This window comes from Daphnia pulicaria, chromosome 6 (genome assembly GCF_021234035.1).
Source record: "Daphnia pulicaria isolate SC F1-1A chromosome 6, SC_F0-13Bv2, whole genome shotgun sequence".
Classification (NCBI taxonomy): Eukaryota; Metazoa; Arthropoda; class Branchiopoda; order Diplostraca; family Daphniidae; genus Daphnia; species Daphnia pulicaria.
The window spans coordinates 15,934,763-15,956,556 of record NC_060918.1 but is presented as its reverse complement, the minus strand read 5'-3'; the positions used below and the strand labels follow the sequence as shown (position 1 = coordinate 15,956,556).

The window sequence follows — 21,794 nt, the reverse complement described above, 5'->3', positions numbered from 1 at the left end:
CACGAGAGCCGTGTCTACTGTCTATAACTCCCCTACGGTACGGCGCAGTAAAGCAGATGTAATGAGTTTATAAATGGTTTGAATCAATAATGGGACAGTTGTGAAAAAAAAAAAAAAAAAATGTGAAATGAAACACAAAAATGAGAAAATAAACACTGAAATATGCAATTTTTTTCCGCAGATTAGCGATGAATGTCCGAATCCACTGTTTACTAACACCCGGGAAATGCGAAGTTTTGACGGACTCGCTACTTTATTATCGCCTAAGGCCCAAGGTTGTTTTTAAATTTTAAATGAACTTTGTAGTCTGCGTCTTGAAAGACACAGTAAAGTCGTGGAAAAATTTCTCAGGTAAGTTTGTATAATATTACCTCCATTAGCCTTTATAAACTCTACAGACTTCTCCCTCCAACATATTTATTTCACTATAAAGTAAAAATATATGGGGAAAAAATTTTATATCCGGACTAGCATAGAGTTGGTTTCTAATACGACTCAAATTACATTCAACATAGTCTTTATTTGCATGGCTTCTTGCTTTAGACTAGTTTGTAAATAAATGTGTCTATCTCATAAACATACAGTCTACACTGAACAGTAAGCATCAGTTGTCTTAAGATCACCCCCATATCCACGTACCTAACTAATATTCTTATTTATTTTTTCTAGGAAGTATCTACAGAGAGTTTTCAATTTCCAACCATCTTATAATGGAGCAATACGGTCAATTGCTTTCTGGCACGGAAGTTGCAAAGTAAATAAAATAAATAACTTGTGTTGGTTTGAACTGGTTGCAATTTCTGATAAATCATATGCTCTGAAATAGAAATATCAGAGCTGCTTTGGCTGAACAAGTTAAACAACTGAAAGAACAATGTTCTGGCTTTACTCCTGGACTTACAATCATTCAAGTGGGTGCTCGAGAAGATTCAAATGTCTACATTCGAATGAAAATGAAAGCTGCTGAAGAAATTGGTATTAAAGCCACACATACTGTCCTTCCATCTTCAACTACTCAAGCTGAGGTAATACCAATATTAATATAATTTAATCACTCATACATTTTTTTTTGTGTTTTTTTCAGCTTCTCAGAATACTCAATAAAATTAACTTGGACCCTAGTGTCCATGGCATAATTGTGCAAATGCCATTGGATTCTGTGAATGTGATTGATTCTACTCTCATCACAGATTCAGTAAACCCAAGCAAAGATGTTGATGGATTAAATACTATTAATCAGGGAAAACTAGCTGTTGGGGATTTAGCTTCTGGGTTTCTTCCTTGTACTCCAAATGGCTGCATGGAATTAATCAAAAGGTATAGCGATATTCTATTGAGTAGAGAAATTACATTCATGTTTTATTTGATTGTAGAACAGGGATACAAATTGAGGGAAGCCAAGCAGTTGTTATTGGACGGAGTAAGATTGTCGGAACTCCTGCTGCCGAACTTCTAAAATGGCATAATGCAACTGTTACAGTTTGTCATTCAAAAACAAAAAACTTGCCTGAAGTGGTATGCCAGGAATTACTTAGAAAATTACTACAGCTCCAATTCAGCATTTTGTATGATGGATTTATCATTTAAGGTTTCTGGTGCAGACATACTTATCGTTGGTATTGGACAGCCAAATATGGTAAAAGGAGACTGGATAAAGCAAGGTGCAGTTGTGATAGATTGCGGCATCAATTCTATTCCAGGTAGGACGACCCAAAAGTATGATAATACTTTTACGCCATTATATTTTGTAATAATTTAGACAAATTTTACCTCAGATCCGACAAAGGCGTCAGGTTCTAGGTTGGTGGGAGATGTAGATTTTGAAACTGCTAAAATGAAATCCAGTTGGATTACTCCAGTTCCTGGTGGAGTTGGTCCAATGACGGTAGCCATGCTTATGAAAAATACAGTTATTGCTGCTCAAAAAGCAGCGTTCAAACTATCCAATACCCAATGGAACTTATCCCTTCTGCCACTTAAGTTGAGCGAACCAGTACCGCGGTAAACTTATTTTCTATTTTGCTTAGATTTGTTTTTATTTCATTATTTTTATTGAAATTATTCATATGCTTACATTTAATTTTCTTTTGTTTTTTCCCCGTCTTTTTTTTTATTTGTTATTATTACTCTTATTATTATTTGATGCAGAGATATCGATATAGCTCGTAGCCAAACCCCGAAAAATGTCATGGAATTGGCTGAAGAAATCGGATTATCTATGTCCGATGTTGAGCTATATGGTTCCACAAAAGCCAAAGTTAACATCAACATTTTGGAACGTTTGGCTGAAAAACCCCTCGGAAAATACGTCATTGTTTGTGGGTAAGCCATTGTCAGCATTCGGTGTTATGATTCTGACTATGTTATTTACTTATTCATGATTTTATGACAAAGAATAACTCCAACGCCATTAGGAGAAGGAAAATCAACTACGACAATCGGTTTGTTACTATATAAGAGAATGTATGTTACAAAAATTCATAAATCATTGCAATCTTTTAAACATTTAACAGGTCTATCTCAAGCAATCGGTGCTCATTTGAAAAAGAATGTGTTTGCTTGTGTGAGGCAACCTTCTCAAGGACCAACCTTTGGGATCAAAGGTTAATTTCGTTATTATTGTTTATTATTATTGCTATTTATTTCGTATTCCGAAATCTTATTTCTGCTTTCGTTACTTTAGGGGGTGCGGCGGGAGGTGGATACTCTCAAGTTATTCCCATGGAAGAGTTCAATTTGCATTTGACCGGTGATATCCATGCAATCACGGCTGCCAATAATCTTCTTGCCGCTCAAATTGAAGCTCGAATGTTTCATGAAGCAACTCAATCAGATAAAGCCTTGTATGCTCGCCTTGTGCCAAAGGATAAAGGCACACGCAAATTTTCAGCTATTCAAGTATAAATTCTCTTTAATCTAGTATAATCATCCGTTATTAGTCCAATAACTATTGTGGCTTGTTTTTTTTTTAGGTAAGACGATTAACTAAGCTGGGCATCAACAAATCTGACCCTGATTCATTAACTGATGAAGAAATTCACAATTTTGCTCGTCTAGATATCGATCCCACAACTATTACTTGGCAAAGAGGTCAACATTTGTTTCACTCAGACAACTTTACTTCACTTCTTTACTCCAATTCTTTGAACTACAGTTATGGATACGAACGACAGATTTTTACGTAAGATTCGAGTTGGGTTGAGCGATACGGAAAAGGGACATGAGCGTGATTGTCAATTCGATATTTCCGTAGCAAGTGAAATAATGGCAGTTTTAGCTTTGACCACAGGTATGATTTGCTAATACTTGCAATGATTCAAGAAAAATAAGTAAGCCTTGCGTACAGGTTATGCTGATTTCCGATCCCGATTGGGCCAAATGGTAGTAGCCTCTAGTAAACAAGGAGTACCGATAACCGCTGATGATTTGGTATATATTTTTGAATTATTATTTTTCAAAATATCATTCAAAAGAATGTTGCTATTTGTTTTAATTAGGGTGCAAGTGGTGCTTTGATGGTGCTGATGAAAGATGCTATTCATCCGACTCTGATGCAAACGCTTGAAGGAACCCCGGTCTTTGTACATGCCGGACCATTTGCCAATATTGCACATGGAAATTCGTCTATTATAGCAGACCAGATTGCACTACGATTAGTAGGCCGCGAAGGATTTGTTTTGACAGAAGCAGGATTCGGAGCAGATATAGGTTTTTTATTTTGTAGTTTGTATTTATTTTAACGTATTTATTTGGGTTTTTTTTTAATTAAGGATTGGAAAAGTTCATCCATATCAAATGTAGAGCTTCAGGTTTGAAACCAGATGTTGTCGTCTTGGTTGCTACAGTACGTGCTCTGAAAATGCATGGTGGTGGTCCTCAGGTTGTTCCAGGAAATCCAATTCCAGCTGCGTATTTAGAGCCCAACTGCGCATTAGTGGAAACAGGGTTTTCTAATCTTAAAAAACATATTGAAAACATACGGAAATTTGGTCTGCAAGTCGTTGTTGCAATCAATCGTTTCACGTAAGTCCCGTTCAATAATTTAAAAATTTATCTGATTTATAGTAGTTTTGCTTTGTTTTACTTAGGACGGATTCAGACGAAGAACTGGGTTTCCTCCAGCGTTTGTGTAAAGAAAATGGAGCATTTGATGCTGTAGTTTGCTCACACTGGGTATTTATTGCGTTTTGATTGACGAACACAACAAGAAATGTTTCTAGTTTTTAACTTTATTTTTAAATACAATATGATAGGCGACTGGCAGTCAAGGAGCTGCGACCTTAGCGGAAGCGGTTGCCAAAGCTGCTGAACAGCCGTCTGATTTTAGGTTAATGCTTGATTTTATTATTATTATTTTTTTTTTTTCAAAGTAAAATTCTTAGCCGTGTGTTCATTTAAAACTTTTGTTTCTATAATTCCAGGTATTTGTATGACTTGGAACAATCAATTGAAGAAAAAATTGAAGTCATCGCTAAGGAAGTCTATGGCGCCGAAAAAATCGAAATATCTCCTGCAGCTAAGGTTCAAATCGAACGCTACAAGCTTCAGGTGAGTAAATAAATCTCGAATGGTGTAAAATGAGTCATACTTCTATAAATATTTGTATACACAGGGATTTAATAATTTCCCAATCTGTATGGCGAAAACTCACTTATCGTTGTCGCACGACCCTTCACTAAAAGGAGCTCCTACTGGCTTCACTCTCCCAATTCGAGAAGTGAGAGCTAGTGTTGGAGCCGGATTTTTGTACCCTCTAGTTGGAACGGTAAACATTTTTACTTTTCTCTTTTAATGGCCAAAAGACTTACTAGAACTGTTATTCCATCTTAGATGAGTACGATGCCAGGACTTCCAACCCGCCCAGCCATTTTTGATATTGATTTGAACTTGGAAACAGGCAACATTGAAGGCCTGTTCTAGTACAGAGGTTTTAATAAAAGTGGCCTTTTGAATTCGTAGTATTGCCAATAGTAAAATCAGTGAATCATATAATCGAGAAAAAAACAATCTTGCAATATATCTGTGCAATATCTATCATAATTGGTATAGTCTACCTAAATAATCAGATTTGCTTGGAATAATTTGCTTGGATATAACTGCACTATTTTTTTAAAGTTTCATATGCTAATACATTATTATTATAGAATTGATTTTCGTCTTTTGCTCTTGTCTTTGGTGTTTCAAGTATTATTTTATGAGGAAACGCGCATCACTCGTTCATTCACAAGACTGTCTAGTTTTCACAACTTTATTCTTCTTCTTATTGAAATCAATTTTTATTATTGCCAACAATTTTCAAGTATATAATCATTCGGTTCTACAATTGGCTCTCTTCTTCACCCTCGTCACACCCGCATATAGGATCTTCGCTGATGACGTTGGAATTGTTCGGTCGATAAGCTTTATTTGTCTTCTGCTTATTATGAATCTTGAAACTTTTTCTTTTGTGTCTGAAGATAGCCAGGAAACTTAGAATTGCAATGGCAATAAAAATGCAACCTCCAGTGGCACCGAGATACCAGACCATCGATTGATTATAGTAACTGCTGTTCGACGACTGCTCCGATTCTGGAATCACATAACTCATATTGTGATTTTTTCCCTCCACTGCTGCTTCAGTTGTTACATCTGGGCAATAGGAAGCGTCAAATTCGTTCGTGGTAATCGAACTTGATCCTTCTTGATAACATCGTAACTCTTTTAGAATATCGGAATAAATGGATGAAGCATTCGTTTTTGCTGGCGTTGGTAAGGTCGCAGTTGGCTCGTCATAATCGTAATCGCTTTGCTTTACTGGTAAGACTCCGTTGTCTAATTCCTGTGGTTCTTTTCTATCATTATTATTGGGCGATACATGTAATCTATTTGCGATTTCACGGCAACTGCATATCACAGTCCAGCGTTCTGCGGCTGTTGTCTGATTGTGGTCCGAAATGTGAGCTATCGTATTGTTGTCCATAGTAATGATGGACGAGAGAGCTCCGGAATAGCGGAAATTCAAGCGAATCAAGTATAACTTACCATTGGTTATTTGTATGTTACGAAGAAAATTGTTTATGTCCATCGAAAAGATGTCAATTCCCATTAGAGTCAAGGTTGAGTAAGCAATGAGCTTGTGGGAACTTTCAGTCTCCATTCCTCTTAGATGAATGATAATTGAGTCATTTTCTATTTGGTGAAATTGAGAATCGGCTATCAGGACGTGGCCTAATCCCGTGATGCGAATTCCTCCTTTTGCGATAGTCACAAATTGAGAGTTAACTATATTCAAATATTCGTCTTTCTCCATTATGCGCAACTGTATGGAATTGGAATCAAGCATGTCGATGCGCGTTTCGTTAAAGATGAATGGTGTCATCTCGTGTACGGGTGCGGCTTGGGAAGGCTCGATAGATAGAGCATCCGGCATAGCACGATTTACGATCCTGCTTATGTTTGATTTAATTATTCTTAGCTGCCACAATTTGTTCACGTTCTGGAAAGCATTCTCAAAAATCGTTCCAATTTGACTTTCTTGTATCTCGATTAACAGAGCTTTAGTGTCCGAAATGAGATATGGTTTTATGCTATCCATTTTTGAGTTTTTCAATGTGAAGCCTGAAAAAGAGACGGAAGATGGAAACCATTACAGGCTAACACACGATAGTTTAAAGGCTAGATTTCGTATTTAACGAAAAAAAAAGGAATTAATCCATACTGATGAAATCTCCGGAAGGTAGCGAGCTTTGGTTATAACCAAGATTCATAGCCATTTCTTCTTGAACGACGTCATCTACATTTTCAATTTTCAAATGCAGAGAAGAGAATAGATGTCTCCATGAATAGAAAACGGCTGAAATTAATAATGTGGAACAGTTATGAATCTCCAGGTGTAAATCTCTGCCTTGCTGTTCATTTTGTCCTTTTAAAATGCTTTCTGGATTTCCTAATTTTGCAGCCTAGATGCAGAAAATGAAATGCATCAATTTAATTAATGGACTGTTAGAGGTGTAGGTAAGTACTAAAATATTGTTTCAAAGTTGTGTACTATAATATACTGAACTAACCGTATGCCGGAAATCGCAAATAACCTTCTGGGCGTTGTTTATTCTGGATGAATGGCAGTAAATGTTGGAAGTTTGGATGTCTGTGTATGTATTATTTTCTATGTTTACGTCCAGAGCGAGCGTCTCCACAGTTAACAGAGAAGTTAAAACCAACACTTGTACAAATACCAAGAGCATTTTGGGTGTGAGTCGATGTTGTTCTGGCAATTTTGTGATACTGATACGCACAAAACATATATTAGTCTTTTTTCTCTTAGCTTTCATTTGACTGTTCATTGTTATCAGTTAGAGGAAGTCCGTTCAGTTAGATGATGAGTCGTGGGCGTTTTTTTAGTGATCGATGCAGCTTTTTAGAACCTTGGCACTAATCTGCATTTGAAAAACAATTTGGGGTGGACATGCACCCCTCCCCCCGTCCCTCGGGCACGCACCACTACATGGACACTTCACACTATACACAGAAAATCGCAATCTTCTAAAAAACGGAACTTAATATGATCTTCCCCAATAACAACAAATGATTTTTTTTTTATAATTTTTTATTTTGATTTACATCAACACAATTGATAGTATGTCCATCTGCTTTCTCATTGTCATCAGATAGCCGTAATTTTGGCTTGTAAATAGTTTCACAGTGGTATAAACCACCTACATGCAACAGTGAACGACGATGATTGTATGGTGAATCAACAGACATTCATCATAAATACCGTGCTTCGTTAATTGTTTCCTTTTTCTTATACATCAACATATATGACGAAACAACTTTTAGTTGAGAAATATACGTTGAAGGCAAATTTAGTTCATTACACGTTGGCGAGCGATGACGGATGACAGATAAACACCGAGATACCATAGATGTCGAGAAATCGAAGTGTAAAAACATATTTATAAACGATGGCAATTCACGAACAATTAATTGATTATCCTTCCATTTGTCAAGACAACTGAAAATTTGGGAAACACTGAATTTAAATTTCTTTAAACTTAAAGGGCATGTGATTGCTGCAAAAGTCAAAGAAAATATCTTCCCGATTGATTTCGGTGTAAAATAGAAACACCCAATTAAAGACGAGGATGGCTCAATAAAATACGATTAAATCAACTGATAATAATTTGAATTTCCATAAATTTCTTTGATGAATTATCTTGACTATTATACTAATTTGGCAAAGAATTTGTCCCTAAAACTTTAACAGTAACATATCATTTATAAGTCATTATTGTAAAGGTTATAACTCCTCTTATTTTCCGCCTATCATTGACCATCCACATCAATCTATTTTCGTCCATTATTTGAACTGTGTAAGGGCCCGACATTTTTTTTTTCTAACAGGTCATGACAACAAACGTCAACAATTATTTTGTGATCTGAATTATGCTATCGAGACACAATTACATGACTCGTGTACATTGGCGTCATTCGTACATTTAAAAAAAAAATGATTATGTTTTTCTTGACGATTACTTTTGATCTCATTCATCATTAACCGTCCACCCACGAATACTTTTAGTGTAAATCCGTAATTGTGTCTAGGATCGGAGTTTTAACTGGTCTCCTATTTTCTAGGATTGCGCTGCTGTGATTAACATTTTCGAACCCGGCCATGATTATTCAGAACCGACACCGAAGACCGAACAGAACGGAGCCGATAGTTGCAGCCCCAGTATGTATGCCAGAATTTTCCGAGTTGTTATCTCTAAAAAGTATGTTCCCGCAAATCAAAATAATGGCGTAACGATGATCAATGTAAACATTCGGTGAAAAAAGGAAGGAAGTGATTGCATTTGGGTATGTGCAGTAGGTTATAGGAATCGTCACGATTCGTTCTCAACTTTCATACATCAGAGACGAGACAAATTTGTTTCAACTATATTCATTGCTGCCTTCCACGAGTCATGAAAGCCACACCATTACAGACACCGTCACAGGCCGGAAGGAGAATTTATAGATTCTCGTCGGTGTTGTTGTTCTATAGGCAGATATAGGCCTACCTGTTTTTCTTTTCTTCACATGTGATGATGTCTGTGTGTCAAGGAGTTGACAACTCTGAGCTCCCAGGGCAGAGAGGGCAAGATTCAGACACTTGAGGAGTTTTTGAATCTCAATTGCGACAGCGGCAGTTGCCAATGCCTTGGTGTTTGTACTTGAAGTTGCTGTTTGGTGCCATCGGCTGTGATGTCGAATGACTTCTCAGAAAAGCAAGAATGAAACTCTGGTCCTTCTCGAATCGCCTTTGCCCCTTCGGGCCATCCCAAACTGTCAGATGGACGGGTCACCGCCCGCCCCTCCACTCGCCTTTCCGCCTTCGGTTGCCGAACCAGCGCCGCCGTTGTCGTCGTCACCTCGCTGACCCGGAGACCGTCCGCGCGGTGACAGTCCTCTGAAGTCCAAGTTGTACTGAATAAAACGAAAGAAAAGAGCGCAAAAATCGAAAGAAATGTTGAAGTTAAACAGAGTTACAAACACAACTTCAAATTGCTTTTTCCACGATAGGAGGTTTTTTTTTTGTTTTTGTTGGTTTGTTTGTTTGTTTGATTTTTAAGTTAATGTGCAGGATTCGAGGTGGTGACCAAACTGTCAATCACGTTTACTAGCATTGCGGCAAACACTGAATTTTGCAGAACAAATATATACGAAAGCTGGCGACGAGAGACACGAAGAGCGCACGTTTTAGGTCATCACCAGACGTCAAATGTGCGAGTGCTGTGGCGCACTACGAGTCACACGATCCGGATGAGCATCATCATCCGGTAGTGTAATATTAGGACAAATGCATGTCTGAGCAACTGTGTGTGTACGATTGGTTTCTTGTACAGTATACAGTCTCTTGTAGGATATAGCAGCTCCGTGAACGGCTGACACTTGTGAGTGCGCTATTCGCCGAAGTGCCGCCGATTGTCCACTATAAAGAGCCCAGACAGCGTATAACAAGCCGACATCATGCATGCTCTTCATATTACGGCGGACCTTGAAGCCGAAATCATGGCAGTCTATAGATTCGTTGTGGCCTTATACAAGGAACACGGCATTGACACCAGCAGCAACAAGAGTGAGAGAAAAATAGAGAGATCCAGACGGGTTTACATGGGTTTACAGCAGAACTGAGCAGCAGAGGATGGAGACGGATGGAGACATAGCAAAAAGCAGCCAATCAAAGTGCGAGACAAAACGGTTTGCGTTGGGTGTTGGGTTATCGGTCATTTTCCCACCGGTATAACCTGGGTATAACTTCAACGAACCACAGACGCCAATGTCTTATCATTCAAGATCTGCGTATATCCTTAATCGGCCGTGCATCATATCACCAGTTTCGGTCGCTAATATGATGACAGAAGCTATTTTTTATTTGATCATTCTGAGGCTATTTTTTAAACCGAATCCAGAACGGTTCCAGCGGTTCAGTCGAGAAGGAACCCAGGTGGACAAAGGCACAAAACAGCAGCAAAGCCCAGTTATATGGGCCATGTGTTAACGTGGCGGCATGACAGAAATACATATGTATGTAGATTCTATAACAGCATAGAATAAGACAGGCGACTACGGGTACATGGACGATCAAACGTTAACATTTAGACTCGCGCTGTGAGTCTCGTTTTCAGCGCTGTACCGGATTTTGTCAACGTCCGTTAAAACGGAGTTTACGTAGAAGATTGGAACTTAAACTCTTTCATGAGGTCGGCGAGTGTGTCCATTGATATGCAAACCGCATGAAAGAAGCGTAGGATACAATTACAAATGTCATTAAGGCATATAAGGCTATAAGAGCAGCGCGTTATTAAAGGCCGTCGGTGTGGCGGGTATCTTTTTTGATATAGGTTCATTTACAGGATTACAATTCAAACCCTTTTTTTTCTAATTTATAAATTTAAAAAAAAAAAGCAATTGTTTGTTGGTTTGTTTTCTGTTAGAATTTGGATTATAAGGGACTGAATTGAAATAAGCGTCGCCAGTCACTGGCATCAACATAAACAGCACTTGTCAACACACACTGTGAATTGAGCATTGAACCAATGAGGTGGTGGTGGTGACTGGACTGTGCATTTTGATACCAATGAAAGACGACTTGATGCTTTCGTTTCAAACAAAAACATCAAATGGATTCATTATATTTACAAGAGGAGGGGAAGGGCAGCATCACGGGGACGTGAATATTCAACTTGTCACGATAAGAAACGAAACAAAACAACAGCAAAACACGAAGGGCAGGATTTTGTGAGTATGTAAGACGGTAGATGCTGTTTGCTGATGCGCGATGTTGGGGAGCTTGGCTCGGTTTATGTTTTAAATTCTGAATGTGTTTTTGTTTTTTTGTTTTTTGTTGGTTTTTTTGACGTGTACAATACCTTCCCTAGTCTGGATTGAATGTCGCTGACGGGTTTGAACATCATCGACGATGAAGATGTTTGATGCTCCTCGCTTCCAGTGCTGCTTGCCATAGCTTCCGACACCAAAGTGTCCGACATATACAAGTTATACTGAAATTTGAAGAAAGAAAATCCCAAAATGGAAATCCTTGTTCTTTTGATTGTTTCATTTGTTACTCATTCATTTTTCTCCAAAAGTCCGTTGCATTGCATTTGGATCTCAAATTTTCCTACCTAGGTTTTGTTCTTTTCTATTTTATTTTGGTTATTTTTTTTTATATTGTTTATATTTTTTTAATTTAAAAAAAAATGCGATTAGTGAACTAAATCATAATGTTGACGACGGCGAGGGACCCACCGAGATTACCGTGTCATTCAACGGAGTTATTATTGTGTCAAGATTAAATTTTTTTTTCCGATAGAAATTAAGGTAAGGTGTTAGTAAAAGAGAACGTCAGATACTAAGTGCACTAAAATCGTAACAACTATGGGAGAACGAAGAAAAGGCAAATAAGAAATAACCTTGTTGGCGCATTCGAAGCAAGTGCTGACCACTTTCGAGACGCAATTCATGCAGTTTTTCGTCTCTTGGATGACAGCGTCGACTTTGGTGAACGTGGCCGCTTTCCCGACGGTGGGATTCTTGACGGTGAATTGCAACTGCTGTACGTAAGTTGGAATCTGATCGACATAGTCCAGCAATTCTTTCTTCAAAGTTCCGGCAGGTACCTGTAATAATTGTAAAAATATTAGAGATTGACGTTAGAAATAAACGTAAGGTTAAAAATAAACAATGTCAAAACGAACCTGGTAACAAAACTGCCTGACTACTTTGTAAAGCCGATTGGCTTCTTCGGCGAAATACTCGGCTTGCGTGAAGAGGTCCTGTGTGGTCTTGAGCGTTCCCTCACCGCGCGTGAATTGATACATACTAAAGGCCATGGAAGACATGTTGCGAGCTCGTTTGACGATATCATTGTTCTCGTCCAAGCCACTGCTGGTCGGACTCATCGGGACAGCAGCTCCGCCAGCGACACCAGCACCACCGTTGCCGACTCCAGCAACGCCCGGATTCGCCATTCCGCCCAGAGCTTCGCCGCCAGCTCCTCTGAGCGCAGTGGCCTGTTGTTGTGCCGCGTTTTGAGCTTCTGTCCATCTGTCCGTCTCCGCGTCCATTTCGCTTGTGATTAATTTCATTTCAAGTCCAGCTTTTGCTATTTTCGCTTGCTCCTACAACAGTCACAATATTAATCATTCAGACACCAAGATAAGTTCGTTTTATAATAGATGAAAATGACGTTTGGCTGGCATTTAGGACAGTGAAAAAAAAGGATGTCGTAATAATAGGTGCTGTCATTCGTACCTCTGAGTCGAGTTTACCCGGCTTTAGAGGTTTACTAGTGGTCCCGTGTTTCTAAATATCAACAACAAATAACAGGTGTTTACAATTGCTTGGCGTGTGACATCAATGTGACACAATTTAGAATCTATTGATTTATCTACGTGATAATAGTTTGTGATTGCATTTTACACTGCAAAAAATATGCGGCTAAGGTGCCCATTTGAATGTAATTAGTTACAGTGACTTGTACCGGTAGTGACATCTATAGCCTATAGCCTAATTACACAATAGGTATACAGTTAAAATACAAATTGATAGTACTCATGAGGTGATGCATTCAGAAATCAAGGAATTTCAAACTTTAGAACTGACGTAGTGTCAAATTCATAAAGAGCAACTCACGCCTGGTCGTGGAAGGGACATGTAAACATGTTTTTCGGTCGCGCGACCTTGCAGAAGCTCTGACACTTCTTTCGCCAGATTGGTGACGTCGTTGAGTAGCGCCTGCCAGCAGTCGGAGAAAACTGCACAAGCGCCGACGGTAATCGGTTCGAGCGGACGAAGAAAATCCAAACGTCATTGGAGATGTTCGTCCACACCGCAGATCGGGTTGAGTAATCATAACAGAATCAAGCGAGAACGGAGAAGATGAGATTAAGACGTGTGAACCCAATTGTTCAGGTTCGTCCATGCTTAATTTAGATCATATTACTTAAAGGAATGCACATTGTGTAACACTATCACAGCCATTCGTGTTCGTTCACCTGATATTACTGGCCCTATCTTATTATCAGTCAGCCTTCTTAGCAAATGAGGATCATTGCTTGAGGAATGTTGTTATATAGCCTACATATACATGCAATCAGATGTATACCAATCAGTTTTGTCACTGTCATTGGCATTCTAGCTGGTGCAAGCGTGACACATTCATTCAGCGAACACGAGACACGAGTAGTACGTCATTGAAGTCAAATTGTTTGTTAACCAAAATTGAGAGATAGGCTTGTTTGTTATAATTAAGTCTAATGTTTCAAATGATTGAATTTCTATTTTCTAAGCCTGAATTTGATAAAGTACCTTGGAAATTTTCTTTGGCTATCTTGGAATTGGGGTAAAGCGAGAGGGTGTGAGTGGCTGTGAGCATTTGGGGTCCGTAAATGCGAACGGTGATCTCGGCATATTTGGCTTGAACCTGTAGGGCTTCAGTCGGCGCCACATGTCGCAAGAGCTTGCACACTTCTTGCAAGTGGTCAACGTGCTCCTGAAAGCGCTCGCTGCACTCGTCGAATCGGTCGCCATCTAGCGAAATGGCCGCCGCTCGCAGATGGCAGACCAGGTCGGCGTCCTCCCGCGACGAGGCCAGCAGCTCCGACGCTTGTTCAAGAGATGTCTGCTCCAGTTGGAGTCGCAGCTCTTGAGTGCACTGCAAGAGTGTCCGGATGGCCGTTTCCAGTTCTTCCGTTGGCGAGTGCCTTTCTCTTTGTTCCTATTCAAGAGACAGGAAATGAAAGTTGAACAATGACTTGAAACGACTGCGCTTTTCAACTTCTCATTTCGATTTATAAAACTGGCGCTATTCTCGCCTTCTTCTATTCCCTACAATTTTATTTTTCCTTCAGCTTTTAATTGGTTTTCTGATTGTAGAGTTGACACAATATACATACCAAATTGATACCGGCGCGGATGACGTGAGATAATCCAGATCTAACGCGATCCCAAAGTAGGAGAATATTTTCCCGGTGTTCGTGCGACGTGTAGGCCGAGTCTGTAAAGTCTTGAGTTCGTTCGATGGCGGCATCCAGTGCCGAGGTCATACGTTCCCGACAAGCCGATGGCGCCAGTGTTAGCCGAGTCATCTCTACGGAGTCGTCTAGTTGCTGGATGGCTCCGTAGGCTGTTAACAGGACGTCCCAATCCTCCTATGCGTTCCCGTGAAAATATATTGAGTTTCCCGAAATATTTGATTATTCCCACGGCTCATTTATTGAATCAGAACTTCAACTTTTTCACTATGATGAGCACAAAGTTACGGCTGACAAAAGTAGCGAAAATTCCCTTAGTTGGTACAGTACAAACGTTATTAGTAAGGCATATGCTGGGGAGCTTTTTCAAAGTAATAATTACGTAGAGTTAATAAAGCCCAAAGAAAAATTGGGTTCTAGAAATAGTAACACAACTAGGTATACACTTTTGAAAAAGGGGTTTGAAAATTTTCTAAATCTATTGCGAGATCATTTATTTTCATGACGAAATTAACGACAGATTTCGTTATTTTTCTTCAAAGAATTGGCATCCCTTTTTCTTTCCGTTTTCTCTCTCACCTTGGCGACGAAAATGGAAGCCATTCATTACCTAAGCTACATAACTAAGTAAAGATGTATGCACCATCCTTCCGTTCCTCTGTCACACACTTCTCTGTCAGAATGGGTGAAACATGACAGTAAATCAAGTAAGTAATCAGTGCGCAAGTTAACTAACGCGAAGGGTCCAAAAACTCAACGTACGCCAGTTCATGTAGGCCTAACACTTTGAGGGGGAATTCTCGTGAATTTTGCGTTCCTGACATTCGATTCCTCATTTCTCTAACGTGAAGAACACAGCACTTTCCACATTTCGCGTTTCAATTCATGTTGACAACTAAATCTATAAACACATATGTCACAGGCATTAGCAAACTTTTCTTTATGAAAGAGAAATTAGTAATTTAATGAACACTATGGTTCGCTTTGAAACCTGCTACTAAGAACCACGTCTTAATCCTACACACATGTCACGGTGGCGTCATAGCACCGGTATATGCTTTAAATCTCTAAAATGTCTCATTATACTGTAAAAGCAACACCATTAAAGCAAAGCAACATTTGATAAAAAGTTCTCTCATTAACTAGTACGGAATCTTCTCTAGTTGGATAGCAGTAAGAATACATTTCTCCCTCCCTAGTCCTAGCTCGCTCAACACATTTTATTGGTTTAAGTTTTTCTTTATCTTTTATCTTTCCGTCGCTTCAATCCGATGGGTTTTCCCTATTGCAGTTTAGCACTCTGTGTGTGTGCCTTTTTATAGCCTTCTCATCGTCTTCCTCCCGGGTCGCGATCCTAGGTTGGCTTGATCTTTAATGGCCGTCCCTGTTTCTTAACCAAACTTCTTGGACCTCGCGCCGAGGAGCGGGCGACAGACGGCGACAGAAAAGTCGAAATCGATCGTTGGAATCAGCAGTAAACATGACGTCAAACCCGTTTCGCCCTGGCCGTCGCCGGGAGGCCCAGCAAAGCAAGCAGCTTGTCATGCAGAGCTATTCGCTTCCCTGCTGTGCATAGGAAAACAAGTGCACATGTGTATCTACTGCACGTATGCTAGTGTAGGCCAACGCTTGGACGGACGTGGACGGACGTCAGTGCGACTGCGATGGTGAGCTGGACTGGCTGACATTCATGTAACATCCGACTTCTGAGTAGCGCATTTTGAACTTTAAACTGACATGCGCATTTATTGCAGCAGCTATAACCTTATTTATGTATTTATGCATAGGAGTATATAGACTGCGTGTTATTTCAATCCTATTGTCATATGTTACCTCTTTGGGTTGATTGGACATTGAAGAAGAGTTGGGACCGTTGCCGGGGGTTCGAGCGTCGCTGACGTGGTCACTGCTACTCTGCAAAAGGCCATCCTTGACTACGTAGTGAACCAGGTCGATGGCGCGCCTCATGTGACAGAAAACGGTGTCGCGGTTCTCGCGTGATGAAGTACACTCGGGATGTCGCAGACACGTCTAAAAAAAGAAGCGTCACAAAATATATAACAGATCCATCATTGGGTTTTTTCTTTGAGCTATTTATTAGGCGGGACGTTTTTCGAAGTTTACTCGAGTCAAATCTAACATCAATTAAATTCCCGCAGGTCACATTTATCACATTTGTTATGTTCATGAAAGCAATATAATCATTCAGAAGCAATTTTTTTTCCTTGTCATTTAGTTAATCATATAATAAATCGACAATAATCTGGTTTATTCCTAGCCTGTTATAAGTAATTATTACATTGTTATTGGATAATTACGCTATATTTACGACTGCTGATGTCACAGTGTATCATGCATAACTCTATAAGTGCTCTTAAGTATACTACGGTACTATATGTCTAAGAGAATGGCAATTGTTGTCATTGCCAAGAATATTTTTTATGCGCATTCATTTGTGTTGTCCAGCAGGAATAAAACTAATGCATCAACTTGATATGGCTGACGATTAGGCTCAATGGTTCGTGAAAAGGGACGACGACTAAGTCTATAAATTCGGGCCTGTTTTTCCAAAGATATTCCGACCACTTGAATCGTGGAGAAAAATAAGCCGTCGTGCATACATAATCAACAAGCGATTTTCTGATTCATCACGTATAGCGTTACTGCGTACACAGCAATTTATGTCAACATAATTGGATTGGTAGAAAAATGAGCAGATTGAGAGATAGAACGCCACGGTTTAGAATATTTTGTTGGTTTGTAGTCTACTGTCTCCAGTGTTCTCGAGAATGGCACGATAATAAGAAACAACGTGTCGATAACACCATAGACAGACTTGACGTCTAGGGCTTCCCTATTCTTTTTATGTTTTCTTATTTTCTATTTCCTTTCATTATCGCTTCCTATGGTGCACAAGGACAGGACGCTACTATGATGTAACCCAAATAAAATCGGTTGCCAACTTCACATTGGAGATTCGGCCAATGGCAAACAACCCAAGAAACTATATAAGACAAAAGAGAAAAAAAAAAGCGTCTGCGATTCCGTCTCGCATTACAAACATCCAGAAAATTATATAGATATATCTTAAAGAAGGCCGTAACCAGTAACCATCTCACGTGCTTTAGACCCAGACGGGACAGAGATTCAATCAATTGTTGTAACTAGAAAAGTAATAAACAGTTAATAACTTATTTATTCGCCGTAGTCCTCAATAAAGCCTTGCATCATCAGGCTCTGGCCGGCTTTCGCTATAGAATCCAACTGCAGCAGCCCACAAATGGACACACTTTATGTGTGTATATGATTCCAACAGTACACGACTGCACGTATATACTTTGATCTAGTTGGAAGGACTACATCGTATAATAGTATTCGTCATAATCGTATCTAGAACCCAGTAACCTAGATATGCCAACTATGTGCGAGTTCCATGTTGATTTTACTTTCGCATCACGTTGCTGACTTTGACCTTGTTCGTATTTCCGGTCCTATTATTGGCTTATCGCGTTAGAAAAAGACACACAAAGTTGCCCTCTAAATGAATATACAAATAATCGGCTCATTTTTGGGTACTAATTAGAGCCAGGAAATAAAAGTCAGCCAACGCGTATCTTTTTTTTTTGTCTTGGAATAAACGCTGTTAAAAAAAATCCAGATTCTTTAAAGCGCTTCAAAAAGTCAAGCAAAGAAGGACAAGAAAGAAAACAATTTCAGATGTTTTCCCCCATATAAACAGAGCGCTTCTTCTGTGAAAATCATTGTCCCTCCACCCCATTTCTGGCAGTTTGTCCCTGGCGACCCATAGACCAAATCCAACAGCAATTGCACGGCAGCCGCAGCGCAACGTCTTCAGCAGCACACACAATCCATCAAGCCATTATTCCCCTGCCCGCATTTGTATCCAGCATCAGCCCTATTACACTGCTGCTCTCGCTGTTCCGCACATACCACAACTTGCCCCTATAGCAAAGACAGCTCTACATTTCCTGCGTCGACTCGACCGCACCTTATATTCGTCCTATACTGTATAGCAGCCTCGACAATGTTATAGCGGCGCTGCAACCGCGGATGAGATGGTCTGGCGCGGCGCGCGGCCTATAGCTTTCTCCCCTTTGCCCGCCTTTGCCCGTTCTGGCATTATTATATACTGGCACCAGCAACAATGACTCCCTCGACATGACGACCTCTACATAGGCGATGTATTGATCTAACTTGGAGGAATAACGAGGCCCCGCTCCATGCACTGCCGGGGAAATGCAGCTTGCATGTGTAGGTGTGTACTCTTGCGAACGGATTTCTTTTGTTTGGTTGGGTTTCTTCCTGCACCAGCGTCGCCTCGGCCCGTCACCGCGGACGTTCACACACACACAAAGAAATAAGGGCGAATGATAGTCATCCAAGAAATGCCTCTTCTTTTCTCCGTATACTACTTTTCCCCTTTTTTCTCCTTTTTTCTCTTTTTACTTCGCCCGTCTCTCGGCTTTTTTTTCCCCCTTTATTTCTTTCTCTTTTTCGATTCCTTGTCGCCTGGTTGCATTCGCCGCTCTGCTCGCTCCCGCCCACGAATCTCGGTCGTATAGAGGAAGGCAGGAAGGAGCGAAGGAGCGAAGGAGAGTCGCGGGCGCGGGGCACAGGAAAACAACATCAAGAAGAAAGAGTCTAGAGAAACTGCGGTGATAAGGGCGAGAGTCACGTTGCCTCCAAGGTTGTCTCTGATTTCCTGTTCTTGTGTCTTACTGCAGCGACGACTATTACAAATTATACGGAAGCACAAAGAAGGCGGGCGTGTATGGATGTGGCATTCCCCAGTCACAACAAGCAACTGAAACATATCGCCCGGACGAGCGAGTCATTTCATCCCCATCCTTCACTATTTCTACCAAAAGATGACATCCATCCAAAATCATACGTAGCTATATTATGCGAGCGAAAATATGGCGCATGATTGGGATTCCATTAGGTTTATTCATACTTTAATTCCAATTCAATTTCAAATATTTAATCTTCGCAGTTGATTTCAATGTGAATGTTCCTGAAACGCGCCAGTCGTCAACACAAACAGACGTGCATATTTTTCATACATGTTAATTAATTACACTACTATATTATTGCTAGGAAAATATACGTCAAATGTTTGCAGTACGGCAAAGTCAACTCAGCGGGATAATCACGCATACTTTTCCGCCGTTTCTTGCGTGCTTGCGTTTAGATTTGTTTGCCAGTTGCCCTACTATCTTGATGACCAAGGACGAAAACAACCGCTCCGCGTGTATGCACAATTTAGTGTGGGCTTTATTTATTATGCAACGTGCGTGTTATTTGAGTTGCGCAACAAAATATAATCAAAACTAGTTATTCATCGTACTCAGCGTTAACCAATTGATTTTCGCGGCAACGAGTATTTTTATCCGACATTTTTTTAACGCGAAATCAACAATAGCACAACAACATTTGATCACGATTTACAACAGCTTTGATTACATTAGTAATATTACCAAATGAATAATATTGAATTGCTTCATACGTTATTGTTTCAGTTCAGAATGAGACTTAACCCCCGCCCCGTTACAAGAAGCAGCCAATCTAATGTCCCTTCCTCGATTAGATGAAATTGACCTGATTCCTGCATGACTTTTCTTTCAAAGGAGAATAAGGGAATGATTGGCAAATTGCCACAGCACCGTGACCAGACCGTGACAATAATCGGGTTTATCGGCTAACTTCGTTATGAATACAGACACTTAATGCTCTTTACGAATGTGTAGGCATTTGATCTTCTACGTATATATACAACCGAAACTATTAACTATATCAATAAAGAGTCAGTGCAGCCTGCTGCTTATTATTGGTCGCGTGATAGGGTGATAGAACTGAGAGTTCATATATTCATGTTTAGACGGAAACTATACGTAGGATATGGGACGACTGTTCTGGCGTCACATGATCTACGCATGCGTAAACTCCCTTTTTCCTTTTTGTTGGTGTTTTTGTGACATCTTGAATGGGGAATGCCGCGGTTATTTCTCAGCTGCAGTGACTAGTCCTCAAATATGAGCTAATGCGATACAGCGATACATGCGAATCTAGCGGAATCTTAAGGGACTTGGACGAAAAAAAAAGACGGATCGATTGTGTTGTTAACACATGCATTAATGATGGCATCTTGTATATAGAAATATAACACTTTTACACTAAAAGAAAACAATTTACTACTGCTATTTCTTCTATTGTAAAGTTCCCCTACGAATCTGCAAGTGATCATAGGTTCAGCCTAGGTGAATAACATCACCATAGTTACGATGGAAGCTGTTTGTTTTTTTCCCTTGTTTACTATGGTTAGTTCTACTTGCACAATCATCGAGAATGAAAACTGTGTTTAATTACTGTTAAGAATTTTGACAAAACAAGGACTCGGAAGAGCATAAAGAATAAAGGTTGTTACCTTTGAGGCGGTGAGAAGCATAAGCGTTGAACGTTCTAGAATAGTACGAGCAGCACTCATTTGGGCTCGCCGTCTCTCATCTTTCAAATCGTTCTGGCGATCTCCCGTCACGTGAGCAAAATCAACCATCTCGCTTCCGAACTGACTGAAGGCTTTCACAAATTCTGTGAAATTGTTTACTCCCTCTAGGCGAGTTAGCGTATTCGACACCTGCAAGAGAAATCACACCCAAAAAGTACAACAGTAAGGTACAGTACAACCAGAAAAAATACCAATCAAATATACTCAAAAATTCAGAAGTTGCGCGCTGTAATAATAAGATCGCTTTTAGCAACAAAACAAATGGTTTTTAAATCTAACTTACTTTATCTTTGGCTTGAAGAAGCTGTTTGACCACAATGGTATCAGCTAAAAGAAGGACTTGAGTAACAGCGGCTAGCAGACATCGGGCTGCTCGGACCATTGAACCTTTGTCGGTCATTCCGCTGCTACCAAGAATTGAACCGCTTCCACCTCCGCCACTCCCGGCCGATGGACTCATTTCGCCGTCTGTTCCGCAGGTTTGTGTTTCGTCATATTGCAGTTCGCATAACTTTTCAATGGCAGCACCTATCAATGCAATAGTTTGATCGAAATGTTTTTATCATTCGTGTTTTACACCAAAATAAAATCTTTTAACGAAAATAGACTACCAAATTTGAAATACACGTTGTATTGAATCATTAAAATTGAGAGAAATGCGTTTAACGGCTTATAGTTGTTACTAAAATGAAATATTTGATGATGACGAATAATGAATCGAAAATTTGAGCGCTAAAACTAAAATAAGTTTCCGCCCGTCGATCTTGAAT

General features: G+C 39.9%; 2 protein-coding genes across 5 annotated transcripts in view; one reads left to right on the top strand and one right to left on the bottom strand.

Moving 5' to 3' along the window:
• The first annotated feature begins 210 nt into the window (after window positions 1–210).
• On the top strand, window positions 211–5,150 carry LOC124343456 (C-1-tetrahydrofolate synthase, cytoplasmic-like). 2 transcript variants are annotated; one of them, XM_046796771.1, is made up of 21 exons: window positions 211–351; window positions 670–754; window positions 827–1,025; window positions 1,085–1,317; window positions 1,374–1,515; window positions 1,589–1,700; window positions 1,776–2,001; window positions 2,149–2,322; window positions 2,395–2,441; window positions 2,514–2,603; window positions 2,684–2,898; window positions 2,973–3,090; window positions 3,155–3,289; window positions 3,347–3,429; window positions 3,498–3,708; window positions 3,771–4,023; window positions 4,089–4,173; window positions 4,254–4,327; window positions 4,422–4,548; window positions 4,613–4,765; window positions 4,831–5,150. In XM_046796771.1, exons 1-21 carry the CDS (start codon window positions 294–296, stop codon window positions 4,918–4,920), a joined length of 2,910 nt encoding a protein of 969 aa, XP_046652727.1. In that variant the 5' UTR covers window positions 211–293; the 3' UTR covers window positions 4,921–5,150. The 2 variants fall into 2 exon arrangements, with proteins under 2 accessions (XP_046652727.1, XP_046652728.1); XM_046796772.1 differs by lacking the exon at window positions 211–351 and adding an exon at window positions 579–597.
• Window positions 5,151–5,234: 84 nt separating this feature from the next.
• LOC124343457 (alpha-catulin-like) overlaps window positions 5,235–21,794 on the bottom strand; it is a 42,333-nt gene continuing 25,773 nt past the window's right edge. For 2 of the 3 annotated variants that reach the window (XM_046796773.1, XM_046796776.1), the window contains 13 exons: window positions 21,308–21,552; window positions 20,944–21,153; window positions 16,332–16,529; window positions 14,421–14,675; window positions 13,834–14,242; window positions 13,159–13,280; window positions 12,778–12,828; window positions 12,222–12,644; window positions 11,937–12,143; window positions 11,394–11,525; window positions 7,047–9,447; window positions 6,698–6,938; window positions 5,235–6,597 (listed from right to left, as the gene is read on the bottom strand). In XM_046796773.1, the coding sequence (XP_046652729.1) occupies window positions 9,310–9,447; window positions 11,394–11,525; window positions 11,937–12,143; window positions 12,222–12,644; window positions 12,778–12,828; window positions 13,159–13,280; window positions 13,834–14,242; window positions 14,421–14,675; window positions 16,332–16,529; window positions 20,944–21,153; window positions 21,308–21,552 (2,390 nt within the window). In that variant the 3' untranslated portion in view covers window positions 5,235–6,597; window positions 6,698–6,938; window positions 7,047–9,309. The remainder of the gene's footprint in view (window positions 6,598–6,697; window positions 6,939–7,046; window positions 9,448–11,393; window positions 11,526–11,936; window positions 12,144–12,221; window positions 12,645–12,777; window positions 12,829–13,158; window positions 13,281–13,833; window positions 14,243–14,420; window positions 14,676–16,331; window positions 16,530–20,943; window positions 21,154–21,307; window positions 21,553–21,794) is intronic. The other variant, XM_046796775.1, reaches the window with a different exon arrangement.

Bases quoted from the DNA above. Each gene is read 5' to 3' on its own strand.
- LOC124343456 (XM_046796771.1), top strand. From the start codon at position 294: ATGAACTTTGTAGTCTGCGTCTTGAAAGACACAGTAAAGTCGTGGAAA. The intron at 2,323-2,394 runs GTAAGCCATTGT...TTTATGACAAAG, and splicing joins AAATACGTCATTGTTTGTGG to AATAACTCCAACGCCATTAG. The intron at 2,442-2,513 runs GTTTGTTACTAT...AACATTTAACAG, and splicing joins AAAATCAACTACGACAATCG to GTCTATCTCAAGCAATCGGT.